The 19,254-nt window shown below is 44.4% G+C and overlaps 1 protein-coding gene across 2 annotated transcripts in view; it reads right to left on the reverse strand.

The window, feature by feature from the left end:
- Window positions 1–6: 6 nt before the first annotated feature.
- The window catches only part of MYRF (myelin regulatory factor), a 151,935-nt gene continuing 132,687 nt past the window's right edge, over window positions 7–19,254 (reverse strand). For both annotated transcript variants that reach the window (XM_084858587.1, XM_084858593.1), the window contains 9 exons: window positions 18,530–18,598; window positions 14,877–14,965; window positions 14,232–14,393; window positions 11,654–11,950; window positions 10,280–10,367; window positions 9,405–9,479; window positions 7,735–7,840; window positions 6,886–6,960; window positions 7–5,646 (listed from right to left, as the gene is read on the reverse strand). In XM_084858587.1, the coding sequence (XP_084714713.1) occupies window positions 5,560–5,646; window positions 6,886–6,960; window positions 7,735–7,840; window positions 9,405–9,479; window positions 10,280–10,367; window positions 11,654–11,950; window positions 14,232–14,393; window positions 14,877–14,965; window positions 18,530–18,598 (1,048 nt within the window). In that variant the 3' untranslated portion in view covers window positions 7–5,559. The remainder of the gene's footprint in view (window positions 5,647–6,885; window positions 6,961–7,734; window positions 7,841–9,404; window positions 9,480–10,279; window positions 10,368–11,653; window positions 11,951–14,231; window positions 14,394–14,876; window positions 14,966–18,529; window positions 18,599–19,254) is intronic.

Below are 19,254 nucleotides of genomic sequence, written 5' to 3' on the forward strand. Positions count from 1 at the left end.
AATCTTGGATACAAAGTAGTATACTTATATATTTATTTTTATAGGTACATTTCTTATGAATAAAAGTCTAGATAAGCAAAACAGAAGCAGAGGAGCCCTGAGCACCAGCACTCCAAAACAAAAACAATATAAATACAAACCAGAAAGACAGGCGGTAGGGGAAAAAGCAACCACACATCCTCCACCAAAGCAGGATACCAATAAAAACTTCATTAATATAGCACTCACTAAGGATATGATGGGCAATATACAGTGATTAAAGCTGTGATAGCAACATTTAAACAAAACAAATTAGTGCTTTATCTTCCTTAAGGCTCACAGTGATGGCACAAAACTTTTATTTACAGGCTTTAAGCTTTAACAATAAGAGAAAAAAGGCTTATGAATTTTCCTTTGAGACCGAGTTCCCAACCCCTCAGAGCAGCCAAACTTTAAAAGCTGGCTCAATATCCACCCTTGTTTTCTTTCTTGTCCCCCATATGCCTAGCGTCATGGTCCAGCTCTAAGGAAAGAGAACTTCCTGCTAGTTGGGGACCTATAACTCAGAGCTCCCTCCATCAGACTCGAAAAAAGGTCCAGTTGTTATCCCTTCATTCTTCTACTTTGGGAAAGTATGTAGATGATGCAAGTGGGGAGAGCCCCTCCTGAGATACGTGAGTAGGGAGAATATGCTACAGCTGGCCAGTCCAGCTGATATCCTCACGATACCAACTGAGACATGGGCAGTTATTAACTTGCTCTGAAACATCTGTTCTGCTGGTTCTTTTCCCTATGCAACCTGAAACTGTGAAGCACTTTGGGATAAAAAGGTGCTATATAGTTACAGTAAGTTACAGCATTTTAAAACAATAAAACCACTAAAACTGATGTAAAGAGCACTACTGTTATCATAGATTATGCATATCAGATTCTCAGGAGACAATATTGATGTGAATTTATCAGCAAAAACGTTTGATATATGTACACCCCTTCTCTCAGATTCCACCTGATAGACTGGGAGAAGAAAAAGTGATTGGTTAATTAATTTACCTCTGATGTTGCTATGTCCATGCTGCCCTCACCCTGATCCAGATAGGTAAGAAACAGTGGATGGTGGGTTATACTTTTTGTGTAGTGGGGAGTGGGCAAGGATATAGTCAGGTCAAAATGTGAATGTCCTCAACAGATTGTTTTCAATCCAATGGTTCTTAACCACCAGTCTAAAAACTTCTCATTGCCAGTCCATAGCAAGGGAGTATCTGTGGCCTCCTCCTGCTGGAAAGGAGAACAGAGCCCCACCTGGATTAAGATGATGAGGATGCTTCTCAGTACAAAGACCAACAATATCCTCCTGCCTCCAGAGCTGCTACTTGCATTACTCAAGGGGGATAAGAACCACTGCAGGGTGGCTTCTTCCCACACTGCTGGGGTAACACGAGAAGCCCAAGATCAAGTGGGAGAAGTCCAAGTGCAAGAACTGGGTTAATTTTGACATGAGGAAAGAGCTCCAGCATTCGGTCCTCCAGTGTGACTCCACTTTCTTACATTTCCTGGAAGCATGGGAAGGAGTAGCCCAACAGTCGCTCCCATTCTGTTGGAGTAACATAGGAATGTACTCTATATGACAACATGAGGTGGTTCGTGCATAGGGCTCCCAAGGCTAGAGCGGGGAAAATAAAGGATGTTCCCTACTTAGCTAGTCTCAGGCTCTCACTGCTGGAAAATGGGAAGCTCTGGTTGGGGGCCTTGCTGGATGCCTGCATGGTGAACTGGTACTGAAGCTTCATGGATGATCAATTCTAGAAGGGCAAACATATAGTTTGGGGCTGAGCTGCACAAAGCACATCTACCAGCACTGGATAGAGGAGCAGCCTCCAACAGAGCCTCCAGGCAAAAGAAGTGGGGGGACCTGGCAAATAAGCAGTCATGGACCAACAAGAACAGTACCAGAAGGATGTGGTGGAATTAGCCAGGTGGCCTTATTGTCTTTGTGAAGTATCCACATGACCCCATGGCATAGTACTTTGACATGGCCAGTGAAGGTTGCCATAAACGAACCTACTGCCCCAATTGCTTTGAAGGTTAAATCTTGGGAGACATTAAGGGAATGCAGTCTAACAAAAACTACCCATGAGGTGGGCAGGTAGATAGTCCAAAGGGAGGAAAAACTAACACTCCAAAGCAATACAAGAAAGTTTAAGATTCCCCACCCCCTTCTACAAGACACATGCCAAAACTAAGGTGGAGGAGGAGGAAAAAAAGAACAGTGGGGGTAAATCCCTGGGGCTCAAAGCATTCCCAAAGACCATGGATCTGATCATGCAGGAAGAGGACAGCAGAGAGAAGCAGAGGCTATTGAGGGTGGCCTGGAGAAACAATGGCTCCCTGCCATTTGAAGCTTTTGTTGGTAACAGGCTGTTTCACAAGTGACACTTAAATGGGTTTTACACTTGTAGCATTTAACACAAGTTCATTTTCATAAGCGATGCTTAACAGTGCAATCCTATATGTGTCTACACAGAAGTAAATCCCACTGAATTCAAGGGGTTTTCTCTGAGGTGAGTATAGATGGCAGCCTACATCAATCTTTGCACTTGCTTCATTTGCAATTCAAATGAAGGAACTGCCTTGGATAAACTGTATATTCACTTCTAAAATGACTCTCTGCCATTTTCTATCCTGTACTATATGCCATTAACAGATTATGTTCCAGTCTGAATGATGCGGGTGATCTCTGACATAGCGCCAAGCTAGCTGTTAAGAGGGAGAATCTAATCATGGAACTCCTGCACCGCATCTAATTGTGCCCCTGGCTCACTTGTCTCTCTGATCCAAGAGCCATATTGCTCTACCTCTTGGGTAATGATGCCAGCTAGTGGTGAGTACTAGCAATTGCAGTTGTACTTTATAATCAAGGGATGGGAGAACCAGCAATTTTCAAGCTTGCCTAAATGCTCAAAACTCCTTTCACTTTGCTCTCATTTTAATTTCTGATCTGTTTGGGGGCTCATTAGAACAGTGAAAGTGCACATTTCAAATGGGAGAAGTGTACATTTCTGTGTGCGTTTTTCAAAACTGCACACTTTCCCCCCATTCTAAAGTGTGAAAATGCACATTTTTTAAAAAATGCAGTTCAAAATGCACATTTTAAAAAAATACACATTTTTCAAATGCAGTCACAAATTCAGGAATTTGCTAATATTTCTCAGAAAAAAAGCACTCCTGCTTGCATTCGTGTTTGGGATTACAAACTGTTGTACATCCCTACTTACAAGATGATGACTCAGTAGGCTAGTGAGAGGGCCTTAGTGTTTCTGATAATGCCCTGCAGGATCCCTATCAAGAAACAAGGATATAACATCAGACTCACCAAGGACCTTTTACTGGCCTGCCAAGTCTCCACCTCTGTTTTGCCCCATGCCCCTTCTCTGTTGGTCCCAGCTGCCATTTTTCCTTATGACTGTTCATGACAGCACAATAATAAGGAAAGATGGTAGTCATCCTGACTGTGGCACTAACAGACACTGAGGGCCTGTCTATACATTACCACAATTACATCAGTTTTATACACCTTCCACAATCACGGCTTCCTCCAAAGGATCTTGGGAACTCTGGTTTGCTGAGGGTGCTGAACACTTTCTATCAGGAATCCCTAACTCTTCTCAAAGAACTATAATTACCAGGATTCTCTGGGAAGAAGCAATGACTATTCCATCAGTTTAAATCTGTAATGTAGACATGGCTTGGCAGCATTAAGTGTGTGGAACTGGTGATGGCCCTACAGCTGCAAGTCAAGGGCAGGGCTTGCCTGTCTGAGAACCTAATAAAATGGCAGCTCCATCCTGGAATGCAGGCACCACGTTATCTTTCACCAATACATTAAAGAACACACACACCAAACCACCATCAACCGAGACCCTATCTTAATACATTATCCCTTCTACTGCAATAACCTGATATGTGTTGGGTGATTAGAATATGTCAAAGGCAGAAATGTTTATATCTGTAGACTCCTAGAATTATAATTTGATTCAGGATCATACAACACTACCAGCACCTTACTATCTCGTTATCTCCCCTTCCTTTCTTCATCATGCCCCCCCATCTTCTCACTCTCACACAGAAGTTTAAATAACCCATTTTGCAAAGAGCCAGAGCCTGACTGACTAATCCATCTCCCTTTGAATGTAGGGTAAACACCTGACAGGTTGGGTTTGTGCTTGTACATCTGTCTTAACTCCTCTCAGCACCTGATTCAGAGTCTGGGTGCAGGCTGGTGCTCAGCACTGGCCCACTTTGGTTTCCTATGAGAGACAAATAGATCAATAATTAAGCGAGCTGAATTTAAAAAAATCAGTGGTTTAGCAAGTTAAAACCTTGTAACAGTAAGTTACCCAAAATATACTCAGAATTCCAAGGAGACTCAAGGCCTGGAGTGAAAAAAAAAGTGTTGTCTTTGTTGTCCGACAGAGACCCCTTAGGGATCAAAACTTTTCAGGCTGGTTCTGTTTAGTGTAGGGTAGATCTCTTCTGATGGTCTCCCTCTTCAGCCTCTGGCACAAAGTGCTAATGCTGGGCATGGGCTCTGCCAAGTGCTGATTGGGAAAAACGTATTTTTCTGCTCTGGATATATGGGACTTAGGAGGATCCCCCAGTGTGTATGACAACACAAGAATTGTAGAGTCAAATGGCAAAAGCCCAGATACTGGTTTCCTCAAGTATATTTGAGGGGAAGGGGTTACAACTCCTAGCTAGCTTCTTCAGAAGCATCTTCAGATCTAACCTTGAAAAAAGGAAGGCACATTGGAAGCAAAACTAGCTTGCCTGAGACTTGCAGAGTTGCTTTAGTGAGGTTCTTGAGGTTTGCTCTCCCTGGAATGTAAATATATGGCAAAACAGAGACAAGAAGAAGCCAGAGGTAAATCCTGTAGCTTTTCCATTGGTTGCTGCTGTTCGAAATGACTGGTCATTCCTGCATTCCAGTGTTGCCAGGATGTCTGCAGAGCATAAATTTAGAGAGAAACGGCTAGCTGCCAGCCAGAAAGTCAGAAACTCCAGTGTATGACTTGCAACACATCCAAGCAGAATATTCCTTTACAGAAAGGAATCCAGTGTTTCATCTTTAGAACAGGACTCCTAGCGTCATCCATGAGAAATGTCAGTGTCTTTGAAAGCTGCTTCACTGGCTTTCTGGGCACTGAGGTCCGTTCCCAGCCAAGCCATATTTTGCAGTTCTGAGAGGTCCAAACAGATTGAACCCAAGCATGGTCCAGTGTAGAATTTTCAAATCCAGTGTAAGAAGGAGAAAAAGGAATGCCAGTGTTCCTGTAATAAGTCAAGGAAAAAATACGCCACAATATTTCAGTGTTTGCCAGTGGCAGTATTCCTCCAAAGTTGCATGACATTCTAATGTCGATACCTCACCACTAGGAAAGAAGAACCAAACCAGCTCAGAGCCCAAAGGGGAAGGGCTTGCAGATTAGAGGTGACAGGATAGGGCTTGGGGTTCATAGAAGAGAACATCCAGTCCAATCAGTCTTGTGAGCCCATTTCAGTTCCTATCAAAGGTGCTCCAGAGACTCACTCACAGAGCCAGTAGAACTGGAAGTAATAGTCAGTAAAGAGAGAGCCCATCTCCTCCACAGCAGTACTGCAGTTAGCTTGGCCCTGTGCCGAGAGAGAGTGTGAAAAGAAAACCGGGTTCAAGGGAAATGGAAGCTTTCGTAGAAACAGCACAACTCGCCTTTACAGTATCACAAGGATTAGCCAACATGATGTTACTGGAAGCAGCTCCAAGGCACTGTCTTGTCTTAGGGGCACAAAAACTCCTAATTTGGTGGGGTCTTCAATTTAAAAAAAAATTAATTCTTCTGTGGAAAAATCAAGTGGATGGAAAGGGGCTCCAAATTTAGAGTCAAAGGGCTGTATCCAATGTTAGTCCTACTTTAACTGAACCTGTTTAAATGAATGGGACTTTAGACTAAGATTGGATACAACCTGAAGTGGAAATGAACATGCTTTCTCAGATCTCTGGAGCAGACTCTTTGATTCTGGGGTGGGGATGGTAGAAGGCTGTTCTCCTTGGGCCTTGCTCCAAAGGCAGAGAATCCATTTTACACACACACACACAGCTGAGCCTACCATCTGCACACTTGATTCCCAGGTAACTGGGGATGAGGTGGGAGCAGAAGTCCACTCTTGAAACAAATTGGAAACCTGGACCCAGCAGACCCAGTTTAAGGTTGCATTAGGACTCCTCAACAAATTCTACATTCATCTATGTCCAAGCTGGGCCACAGATGTGCAGATTGTTCCCTAGAAGTTCAAGTATCCTCTGTGTGTGGGTTCCACATGGAAGGGGTATAGTGGTGGTGAATCTGGATTGTGTCACTGGATTCAATGGTCTGGATCCAGATTTAGTCAGAGTTAAAGTAGACTCACTGGAATCGATGGGATTGAAGTTACACATGACTAATTTAAGTCCCAAAGATTTCAATGGGTCTACTTTAAGTATAACTAAATCTGGATCCAACTCAATACCTTAATTAGTTCCACAGATCTATATATCCTCTCTATTGCAGATTAAAGCTAAATGAAATATGTACCCTAGTGTGAGCTACAGATGTTGCTTTCACCTCCTCTTATCCATCCATCAATAGGTAGGACTGAAATGCTCACACCATCCCTGTGCAAGTTTCCCTGCATGTGACTATAATTGGCACATGCATGTGTTTCTGTTTGGCTTTGGAGCTCTCTACTCCACTGGTACCAGAATTAGTCTTGTCCTGTAGGGAAATTCCATTATGGCATGATGACTATACTGTCTCTGGATATGCTCCTTCCCCTCAGATCTGAAGAATGAACTAAATTGCTGTAACATTGCATATAGCAGGTACTTATACTCACAGGCCTAGCTAACCGGAAATGGTAGGTAAACTCCTGGAATGGCATCATCAGCACAGGCCAATGGTATGTTGCTGCCTGGAAGATGAAGAAAGAGAAACATCTGGGGTGAAAGGCAAGTTAATGCTATTGAACACTGACACATTTCCCTGCCTAGAGCCAAATGGAGTGAATGCACCTTGCTCTCTGCTCCCCCTTTCGGGTAGGAAACTCAAACTATGGAAGAGTAGACAGAAAGATGTATTATTCCAGCTCCAGTTCCAAGAGACATTGTCTCCCTCTTGACAAGGGGAGGGGGAAGCAAATAGAAGAAGGGGATGCAAGGTACTAAGGCCATAGTGAACAGAAAAATGCAATTTACTAAACAGAGTGTTTTGTTTGAAATAAGAGGCAACATTATATGTTCCCCCAAACATATTAAGTATTCAAGCCACAGTCATAGACAAAATTAAATAGTTAAATAAGCTAATGAAGGCCATTTATGAAGAGGGTTTACTTATGGAGAATGCTTAAGCATTCTTCTCAGCCTTTACACATGACACTGAAAAATGTGAGTTAGACTTGGTACCCCTTTCTATCGCTTTGGCTATCAGTTTCCACATCCCTTACAGTGCAATAATATACCTGTCTACCCAGAAGTAAGTTCTGGATTCAATGGGGCTCACTCCCAAGTAAGTGGGGATAGGACTGCAGACTTAAAAGATACAAGGTTCTGAGGGTCCAAAGGGCATTTATGTAACAAAGTGTGCAAGCTGAAGATCCTAGATTCCTTTTCTATTATGAGTGGGAACTCAGATGCAGTTTTTCTGTCTAGCTGCCAAGCACCTGCCCTGAGTGACTTTTTAATCTTACCTGGGTGTCTGCTGTATCAGAGAAGGTGTCCGTGTTCACACCCATCTGCTGACATGGGTTGCTGGAAGTGAGGCCACAAAAATAGCCAGACACAGGAGAGGAAACACTGAGAAAGAGAAAAGGAGAGAGAAGACCTCTAGTTTAAAGCAACCAAGTGAGCAACTTTGACCTGCAATACTGTCCCCCACTGCTCCTTCCATAGCCACTTCTGAGGCCGCTCATAATGATACAAATGCCACAAAAAATGGAGAGGAGGGGGACCGTGTAAGCTACGATGGGTTCCTCGCAAGAGGACAAAAGGCAGGATAGAAATATAATAACAACAACGAACACAATGACAACGAACACAGCCCCCACCACCCCCTCCCCCTCGTCATCGGGCCTCTGTATTCCAGTTCACAATCTTATTCCATTGTCAACTACTTTCATCACGCTGTGCAAATTCATCCACCAAGTTACTTACAGATGAGTAATTCCTTATCTTTCTGCTTCTACCATCCATTATTGTTTACATAGGCTTGGATCCTAACATAAGTTAACTTGGAAGGAACATTTCCCTCTCTTGCCCCTGCAGGCCCTGAAAAGCCTCTCTGGAAAGTTGGGGGGGGGGGCCTTCTGAGGGACCTCTGACTCTCCAGAGACTCTTTGGGGAGGTGTTGGTGGTGGCAGGGGCATGGAAAGAGAAGACAGAAAACTTTCCTTCTACAATCTTCCTTAAGTTAACTTACCTTAGGAGCCAAGCCATAATGGTCAGCAGTTGAAGTTGCCAGCAGGCTACTTTGAAAAGGAAGCAGATAAAACTTTCAAAAGTGGCTGCTGACCAGCCAATCACGACTTTCTCCCCTGGACTACATGGAAAGCAGGAGGGTCAGGAGCACACAAACAAGCAGTAGTACAAGGAGGGACCCTCTGTTGCACACACCACTAGATTCCCTCGCAAGCCATTTCCTGGTTGGAAGGGGTGGAGAGGCATGCACAGGAGAGAACCCTTTTGATCCACCCAGTTTCGCTCATTTGCCAAGCCAAGCATGTGTGGATGCAGATGGAGCAAGGCCTCTCATAAGGACATAGGAAGCTGCTTTATGCCAAGTCAGACCACTGGCATTGTCTATGCTGACTGGCAGGGGCTCTCCAGGGTTTCAGGCAGGGGTCTTTCTCAGCACATCTGGAGATGCCAGGGGTCAAACCTGGGGCCTTCTGCATGCAAAGCAGGTGCTCTGCCACAGAGCTACGGCCCTTCTCCTTGGTCATGCCCCACAGCCTGCCTCTGTCTTCAGAGTGTTTCGGGGCTGTGGAAGACAGAGCAAAGAGAGAGAGGAACACAGAGGAGAATGTGTTTGTCTGTTTCCACCCCTTCCAATCCTGGAAGTACGGGGAGAAAGGCTTCAAAAGTTCAGTAACCAGATTCAGCCTACAGGTTCCGGCATCACCATAAGCCTTCATCCTTCCACCATCTTTCCCAAGACTCAATATTTTTCTTGCATGGCTTCCCGTCTTTATGTCACTACAGCAAGAATTACTTTCTCTTTCTCACATGGTAATGCCATTATGGAATTGTCCCCGGCACCCCACCACCAATCTGATCCCCTATTAATTGGTTATATTCACAATGTCACTTTAGACTGTGCCACCCCCCTGAGTCCCTGCTTTTCTCAAGAATTCTTACTCACTTCATCTCCAAGGTAAGCTTGGTGTTCACTGAAGTAAACCTGCTGATGGGGATGCGGTAAGTGATGTTCCCTGTCCTATAGGCACAAACAGAAAATGATATACAACAGTGCATAACATCCACCTTCATCAGCTGCTGAAGGATGAGAGCTAGAGATGTGGATGCTGTATCTGAGCTGGAACCACCCCAGAGAGCTTGTAGAGGAAATACCAAGCTTCTCTAGTTTGGATCACTCTTACAATCCAGTGAGACCTTAGGTACAGCCTTCGTCAATCCGGTGCCCTCCAGATGTGTTGGGCTACATCTGGGGGGTACTGGGTTGATGAAGGTTGCACCTAGGAAGTTTTTCCCATGCAAGGTCCAGGGTGGGGGCCTTACAGTACAAGGGGCCATTGGGCCACCTACTCTTGCCCAGTATTGCCTACTGTAACTGGCAATGACGCTCCAGGGTACTAGGTAGAGGTATTCCCTAGCCCTTCTTCCTGAGATCCTTTTAATTAGAGACACCAGGGATTGAAGAACCTGGGATGTTTTGTATACAGAGCAGGTATTCTACTACCCATATAGTGTTTGCAATCAACCTTCAATCTCTCTCCCAGCAACAGAGACTTCCAGCCACTAGTGTTCTACCTCCTATGACTTCTGTCAATGTCAAACTCTACTGCTGTGTTTCATGTGCACCCACTGCAAATAATGACTTCATCCCTGATCAAAACACAGATGTATGCAAGTTGTCATGACATGACAACAATAATCTTGAACTGATATATTTTTTAGCTCACCTAGATGACTCCATTTTCCCTCCTAGGAGTCCAGGGTCCAAAAGTCACCCAGGCCTAACAAAGCTTATGGTGGGACACCACTTTACACACTCACCTGCATTCACCCCCAGCAGAACAGCCCTGGGGTAGGATGGCCACATTACTCTCCATAAACGATACAGACTGGAGCACTGGAGCTGTTCCTAGAAGGGAGAAATGACCAAGTCAAGGAAGGAAGTTACTCTTCATTGGTGAGAAAGCCAAACGCCAAGGCATTCTGAAGACATCTAGTACTCTTAAGACTGTAAGTTATTTCTAAAGTTATGAAGTCCTTCCCACCAAGCCCTGTTGCTGAAGCATGGAGATCGCATATACCACCTTCTTGATTAGGTTCTCCTTAGGTAGGAAAAACAAACATTTTTTCCCTTAAAAAAACCCCCCTTACTACTGACTGTACTTTAAAGTTGCAGTGGGTAATTCCATATCCAGAGAAAAAGTAAATGTGAGTTTCTTTCTGTGGTACCATCATGTGATTAAAATAATCTCTATTTCCTGCTGCACACTCACCTCATCAACATTGCTTAGTTTGGTGGAGATGTCACTGAGTAAACTAGGGCCAAGAAGCATGTGCGGGCAGCACTTTCAAACATGAAGCAGCAAAGACAGTGACACAGACCAATCTCTTTCCCATGGTGAACTGAGAGAATATCAGACCATTTGGAATGTGTTTCACTACCAAGTACATCTGCTCACGGAGTGTGCATTCCCCGGGGCTTTAAATTGGGCATAGTACAAAACAGGTGAAATATGTTCTTGGTTCATCTAGCGGCATCACCTGAAGATAGATTTGATGCTGGATTTCTGTGAGCAGGACTATGCGGAGGAATAATGGGAGTCATTCAGGGAATTCTCCTGAAGTTTGGGTTCAAATGCAGTAAGAAATGAAATGGTTGGCAGCAATGGTTGAGCAAATGGGTTGTTCTAAAGGAAAAGAGGTAACGAAGAAGAGCTTAGGTGGCTGGAGCAGGTGCTGGGGAGGTGGTAGAGCAGCAGGTGCAAACCACTTAAACCACTGGCCCACAGGCTATGTGTGGCCTTCAAAGGCCTTGGCTGTGGCCTCCCACATACACTCAAGCCCCCAAAGTCCCCCAACCTAGAAGCCTGCTGCTCAGCTGTTTGGCAGGATGGGGACAGCAAATTTATGATGGGGAGGAGGTTGTGTGCCTCTGTGTGGGGAAAGGGTGGATGAATAAATGAGAGAGAGAGAGTCTGTGTGTGACTGGGGGTGGGCTGTGTGTGTTTATGTTTGAAAGTGGATGAGCAAGGAGATGCTGTCCCTGGCCACACTCACCACCACCATCGGCCACACCCATCACTGGCATGTAGTTCTCAGGGGCAAAAAGGTTGCCCAACCCTAAGATAAAGAATGCAATGTTGGGTCAAAGTCTAAATATAAACCAGACAGTCAGAGAGAAGAGGGCATGCTTACCACCCTGGTTGGTGCTTCCTGTGCCCGGCTCCTCCTTGGAGTCTGGTTGGCTGATGCTACGTCGTTGTCGTGCCAGCCCAGGGGGGAAGCTGTTGTGTGTTAGAGGGAGGTTGGAGATATATTTGGACTTGCCCTGGATGTGGGTGAAGGGAGAGGATGGGCTGGCATTGGGGCTGCCAAAGCCCCGTGATCTCTCAGAGGTCTTTGGCCACTTTGTGTGGGAAGCCACCTTGCCTGTGACTCCCCTCGATTTGGCTTTGATGTTGGTCACTGGCAGGAGTGACATGAGACTTTGGTCTGTCAGGAGAGAGCAACGAAAAAGAGATAGTTTAAGACGATGAGAGAGAGGTGGACAGACAGCTGACAGAGCCACTGGGATGCAGTCTAAGAAGGTTTAGTTCTCACTGAGTTGGTAAACCTATGTGCAGGCTGTACCACTTTAGACTGCAGGAGGAGACTCATATGGCTGAATTCCTCTTCATGAAAACAAACAAGTAAAATCCCTCCACATAGAAAACTAGCATGTCAGTGATAAAGCTAGCCCAGAATCTCTCTTCCCCTCGCATGATAGTTTGTCTTAGGCCAGGCATAGCTCCAAGGGCAAGGAGCATCTGTCCATACATACATATTAAAGATGTCTGCTTAGGAAATGATTTGTGCCAGGAAGCTGATGGGAGGGCAAGAGTCCTCACTACATTGTCTCCATGCACTGAATTTACACCTTCCCTTGCAGGAAGCCCCCTCCCAACATTAAGGTATCCTTGCCCCCTATATTCATGAATGTATCCTTGAAGTTACTTCCATAAACAATGCAATGCAGATCAGATAAGGGTACAAAAGTCAGGTAAACCTTCTCAATGGAATGTTCTTGAAATCTGTAATCTAGACATTTATAGTGCACCATTTCTGAAAAGCACCACACTCCAGGAATCTTTGTTTTGGCCAGCCATATGGACTCTAGGGTCTAAAACAGCATGACTAAATCTCCAAGAGCGGGAAATGAGTGGATAAATCCAGAGCAAATAACTATACTACGTTGGTCATCATCTCTTATACATTCTTCCCTGCCTTCTGCTGAGGGAGAAAGGCGAAAACATTCACAGCAGTTAGGGAGGGAAAGGAAATTCTTCTCCAAGCCAGTGAATCTGAAGAAGAAAGTGCTGTCAGAACTAAGAGCCCTCCCACTGTGCAATCAACAGGCAGAGAGACCTGATCTACAAATCAATACCCTTTTATTATACTAACAGTGAGGCTTTCCAACAATACCAACTCAGTTGTTGTTGTTGTTTATTCGGTCAGTCGCTTCCGACTCTTCGTGACTTCATGGACCAGCCCACGCCAGAGCTTCCTGTCGGCCGTCGCCACCCCCAGCTCCCCCAAGGTCGAGTCCGTCAATTCCAGAATATCATCCATCCACCTTGCCCTTGGTCAGCCCCTCTTTCTTTTGCCTTCCACTTTCCCTAGCATCAGCATCTTCTCCAGGGTAGTATACAGGGTAGTATGGTAGTATACTACCAACCTACTGAGTTGGGAGTATACTACCAACCTACTAAATTGGTAGTATAGCTTCTACCAACTCAGTAGGGGCCCAAAACTGCCCTAGAGCCTAATTAGCTAATCTTGAGTACTCTAATAGAGAAGACATCCTAGTTGCCACTAAACTAACATCAGGCAACTTACACAGAACTCGAGCACTTCCTAAACCCCTCCCTCAGGGAGGGTCCTCCCCCATTTACTCTGGTGGGTGGATAATCTGGCAGAGCATCTCAACTCTCTCATAAGCTCCACCCTCTTAGAGTGAGGGCAGGCTCTCATGTCTGCCAAGTCCTCTTCCTCTGTGGGAAGTTGCTTTCTCATGGAAGGGGAAAGCGGTATCTGTACCTGGCCCAATTGACTGTCATGCCTTTGGAAGAGTCTTCCCTGACTCCTGGAAATTCTTGGAGAATTTCCTCTCCTGCTCTCTGACCCAAATGCTGCTCTCCTAGCTCCATCTCTGAATCTGATTCAGAATCTTCAGACTCCATAGGGAGCCTGGGCCCCAAACCTGACAAGCTCTTGACTTTAAAAATTCATGCTAAAATAAAGTTGTTAGCCTTTTAAGGTGGCATGGGTTCTCTTGTTGTTGTTGTTGTTTTGCTGTGACAAGCTAATATAGCTGTCCTTATTACATCAAAAGTCTGCAATAGTCAGGTAAAGAACTCCAGAGTTTAGATGGTGTGCTCCGGGATATTCTCTCTCTCTCTCTCTCTCCCTCTCTCTCTCTCTCTCTCAATCTCTCTCTCTCTCTCTCTCTCATACACACACACCCCAATGCCCTTCTAATCTTCCATGGTGTCTAAAAGATAGTGGGAAAGGTTCTACAATTATGTACCCACATCTCATTATCAGGCATATCTGGATAGCTAAACATTCCATGAAAGGATGTTTGGTGAATGCAACAGAAAAGCAAAGGGAGCAGACATATGTCCATTTTGGAAGATAACGTGGCCGACAGTGATGTTCTGGGGGAGAGACAAACATGCAGAGAATGTGTGAACCCTCAGGACATCCTGTGCGTTCAGGTCAGAATGGGGATTACCTGTCCGGTTGGTGGTGACTGTGGTGGTAGCCTCAGAAGCTGCAGCAAAAGACACATTGTTGGGAACAGAAGAACAGCAGATGGAGGAACAAGGTGGGCTGAAGCAGACTACTATGCTATGGGCAGACACGCCATAGAGAGAGTCAGGCACATGTGTTGCGGCTGCAAGATAAAAACAACGGAAGTGATATGTGGGTTAGAGTAAAATGATCAAGAGCCAAAGCAGCACCCAAAACCTTCCTGCACTGAAGGCCTGATTCACACAGCCACTTTGGGCTTACTTCTCTCAATCCTGGCAATTTTTTTCTGCATGCATACGGACTGTATTTGTCCATAGCAGAGGGTGTGTATATGTCAGCCTTCAGCCACTCAGTGAGTAGAAGCTGTCCATGATGAGCAGTGCTGATTTTTTTTTTAAAAAAATACAGATTATTGCAGGTTTTCTGGCAGCTTCTTCTTACATGCAGTGGTTCACAGCAGATTTACACAACCTTTCCACAGACTCTAAGAGGGATTGGTCACATTTCCCACTCCTGAACCTCCAGCTGAATAACTCAGTGGCATAGGATGGCCAAACCGGGCTGGGGTGGGCTGGGGTATGCACTTGGAGACACTTTCTCAGTGACAGCCACGACCGGTGCCTACCATGCTGTGAAGGGGGAGCATCATCGGGTGTGTTTGATGAGGCAGCAGTGGAAAACATAACCTGATTCTTATCAATGTTCCCACTGGACCTAAAATGCAAGAAAAATGTAGGCATGAAATTCTGATGGAAATAAAAACATGACATATGCAGCAGTAGAAAGAGATAGAATAGGGAGGCAGGAGAATGTGAAAATGTTTCAGAAATGAAGAGCGGGAGAGAAAACAAGATGGAAAGCAAGAAGACCGATGACAGAAGAAAAGCAGAGCCGGATTAAAAGTATACTTTGGCAAGGTAACAAAGGGTGAACAGGTCAGACACAGCCTAACATCAGTTCCTTCCAACCCATGTCACTTTGGGGACAGTAAGTACTTAAGCTGAGACTGAAAGTGAAGTTCAGGCGATTTCTCCCTAGTCCACATCAATTGCAAAAGCACTATTTTTTGTGTTTTCCACCTGATGTAAATGTTATTTTTCATATCTGGACATGTACATGTAACTACAGATTGCATTCTGCAAGCACAGAAATATTCCCAGAAATCTTTCCACCACAATCTGAGGACTTAATGCCCCTACCCTTTACATATGGTATATTGATGGCTGTTATAGCCAATCCCTCTACCCTGATCAAGGATTGTTGATGTGTGAGAAGGAAGAATGTCCTAGATCAGCCTTCCCCAACATGGTGCCCTCCAGATGTTTTGGACTACAACTCCCAGCTCCTGACCATTGACCATGCTGGCTGGGGCTGATGGGAGTTGACGTCCAAAACATCTGGAGGGCACCAGGTTGGGGAAGGCTATCCTAGATCTTTCCATTCCATCAGAGGTGAGGCTTGGTTTTCTGTCCGCTGGAGTACTGGCCACTACTGAGGTAGACATCCTACTGTGAGTTTTGGGTGAGAGCCATAAAAACACCCTGTTTTCAGACAGATTGAATTCCAAATTTTTTTACTTAGAAATAAATTCCACTGAAATTAATGGGGGCTTCCTCTGTTTATAAATCGTTACAATTGTGCTTTCAGCCTCCTAATTCCCATTTTAGCTCCTCTTAACATCCACATCCAATTGGCTCCTTTCAAACAAGAGTCTTTTGTCTGCTTGGCTCCAGTACATTAACTTAAGCCTGTATTTTTAACTTTCACCCTCTGCCTCCCTACCTGCCTGTGTTTAGGAATAGGGCAGATGTAGAAGGAGGTGGGATGGCATGGAAATACAAGACAATAGATCAGAAAGGATGCAACATTTACATCAATAATATACTGGGCAGGGGGGACCATACCGTGGACAGAGAGCAACTGGGATGCCAGGACCTCTGTGCTGAAAGAGAGCCAGAAGGCAAGCGGTAGGCACAGCAAAAGAACTATGGAAGACAGAGAAAAACAAAAGGAAGACAGAGGAGGGGAGAAATGGAGAGACACAGGTAACCGTAACCATAAAGAAGGAAAATGTGGATGAGAACAGAGGATAGGAACAAAGAGAGGAGGGTTGGGGAAGAGAAAGATTGATTAATTAGTAATGAGCATTCCAATAACAGTATGAACAATCTAAAATTTGTGGGTACAAACTGACATAAGGAAAGGATGTCTGGAATGTAATTCTCTGAGACACCTGCTTTGAGTTACTGTAAAACCAACTCAGATAGTGAAAATCTATGAATGATAGGATCCCAAATATGGACACATTTGGAGCCAGGTCTGTATAAATTTCTCTATGACCATGGGCTGAACACACAGAATTCAAATTGGCTTCTTGAGTATCCCCAGCTTTCTTTGTTATTAGCAGCAAATTTTGAGGTTATGGGAGAAAACCCTCCAAACGTCTGGGCAACCTCAGGTGGAAAGGTTCAAAAGTCACAGACTGACAGGGCAAGTCAAGTCATGGGTAGACAGAGACCTAGTTGCGTAATTACAGGGTGGCTAATAAGCCACTGTGGCTTATTTGTCCCACCTCGGACATGCGGCTTCCTATGTCAGCCAGGGTGGCTTGTTGCCATAGTTAACAAGTCACCCAGAACCCATGGGTTGTTGTAGGATTCTATGGTGGCTTGTTAACCACAGCAACAAGCCACCCTTGCCGGGTTCACATAACACAGGAAACAAGGGTAATTCCCAAATAAGGGCACTGCTGAGCGTAATTATGCTAATCCTCCTAGCACACATGGTGGGAGAAATAAGCCTGTGGCTTATTTCCCCACCACGATCATGCGAACAGGCCCAGATACTGGGGCTTCAGCTCTGTACTGGATGATGTCCCCTCTCAATGCTCTTTGCTCCCTTGTTATCCTTATGTCTTTGGACTCTGCCACTCACCAGACACTTTCTCATTCTTGAATAATTTTTGCTGAGTTGCACATTCACAAAACCTAATTTGCATAATTTATTCTGGACACAGCATTTGGGTTTCTCAAAAGCTTGGATTATTTGCAGGCACAGTACAAACAGCCTTAGTTAGTTACCACCATGTGAAAAGAATTATATTTTCTTACATACTTTGTTTTATTTTGTTAACAGAGACAGCACATTAGTATCATTCATATAAAAATAGCTCCAAACTCCTCTAGAGCTTCCAGATTTTACATTCTAAATTCACTAATGCACAGAACAGTAGGTGAGTGCTCTTGCTTTCAAACCTTGCTTGTGGGCTTCCCAGTGGCAGCTGGTTGGCCACTGTGGGAAACAGGATGGTACATTAGATGGCTGTTTGGACAGACCCAGCAAAATTCTTACGTGCATATGTTATGAAATGACAAAATGAATTCACTGCCCAGCATATATGACAAATGCACTGCTGTTCTGAAACAAGAAGGATACCCCCAGAGGCTTAAGATGGTGAATCAAACACAGATAGGTCTAGTAAATCCCAACCTGTCACAGATGGGTCCAGCACACAGCTCTGGTTTAAAACCTGCTTCCACCAATAATGAGGCTGTTCCTGCAATTTCCCTCTGGGACCACATCCCCAAGAATCAGCTTGGATGTATTCTGACCAATTTCATTCATCTGCTGGAAAGTTTTTTCTCCCTCTCTCATATTACTAGAACCTGGGATCATCCCATGAAACTGAATGGTAGGGGATTCAGGACAGATAAAAGGAAGTTCTTCAAAAAGCACATAGTTAATGGAATTCACTGCCAAAAGATGTAGTGATGGCCACCAACTTGGATGGCTTTAAAAAGGGATTAGATAAATTAATGGAGGAAAAAGCTATCAATAGCTACTAGTCATGATGGCTATAGTCTACTGCCAGACAGTATATCAATTGTTGGGGAACATGAGTGAGATGGTGCTATTGCAGTCATGTCTTACTTCTGAGCTTCCCACAGGCAGCTGGTTGACCACTGTGAACAGAATGCTGGACTAGATGGACCCCTGGTCTGATCCAGCATGGCTCTTCCTATGTTCTTAAAGTGTTTACTATAAAGTGTTCTCTTCCTCTACTGAGCATACAGACCCAAATCATAAGATTGTAGCTGCATCAGAAATTCCTTAAGACTCCCTCCAGATAACACATTTGATCTTCTTGCACCTTCTAGTACTCTTCTTCATATTTGCTCTTTTTGCATTGTTCTGGAAATCTCCAACTAAGGAATCAAAAGAAAGCCACATAACTTTCTGAAGCATGTGGCCAAAGGAGAGGAGAAAGGGGCTACATACCCTTCAATGTCCACGAGTTCCTCCTCATTGCGGTAGCTTAGCACATAGAGGGTAGACATGGACACCACACTTGGAAAGAGAAAAAAAGAAGAAATTAAGCATCTAAGAATGTCTTAGATCATCAGTGTTTCAGGAACAATGGAAGTTCTCTCCAAACAACCAGCATTTGTGTGTATGAGTGACTCAGGCCCAGTGACATCTTTACTCCACAGGTTAGGAGGACTTCTGAAGAATCACCTACTCAACTGCATATCCCATCAACTTAGTTTGGAAGTCACATGTGGTTGGAAATGACACCAGCCTATAAAAACTGAAGTGCAATTTGATTTGAACCAAACCTATTTGCAAGGATACTTTGGTAGTCCAGTCAAGGAGTATGGACCCATTAAACAAAATACACAACTCCAGGAAATGCAGTGGCTTGGATCACAATTTCTGCATGGCATCACACAGCTGCACAGTTTGCAATATGCATTCCACAAATGTTGAGCACTCCAAGCCATCACAGCCTTTTGTTAAAAGTCCAACAAACCCACCTTTGGGTCTAAAAGAAAAATCAGACTTCTGCTCTCTGTGTTGCTAAGATTAGTTTCAAAATGTGATGGCAAACCCCAACCACCCACAAAATACAAAAAACATGGAGACAAGTAAAAAGAAGGTCAAGTTCGGTATGTTTTTTTTAACTTTTTACTCCAAAGTGATAACCTACATTCTCCTTACTTAAG

Source organism: Heloderma suspectum, chromosome 1 (assembly GCF_057233095.1).
Source record: "Heloderma suspectum isolate Gila_16-S chromosome 1, 16-S_ref, whole genome shotgun sequence".
NCBI classification, from domain to species: Eukaryota; Metazoa; Chordata; class Lepidosauria; order Squamata; family Helodermatidae; genus Heloderma; species Heloderma suspectum.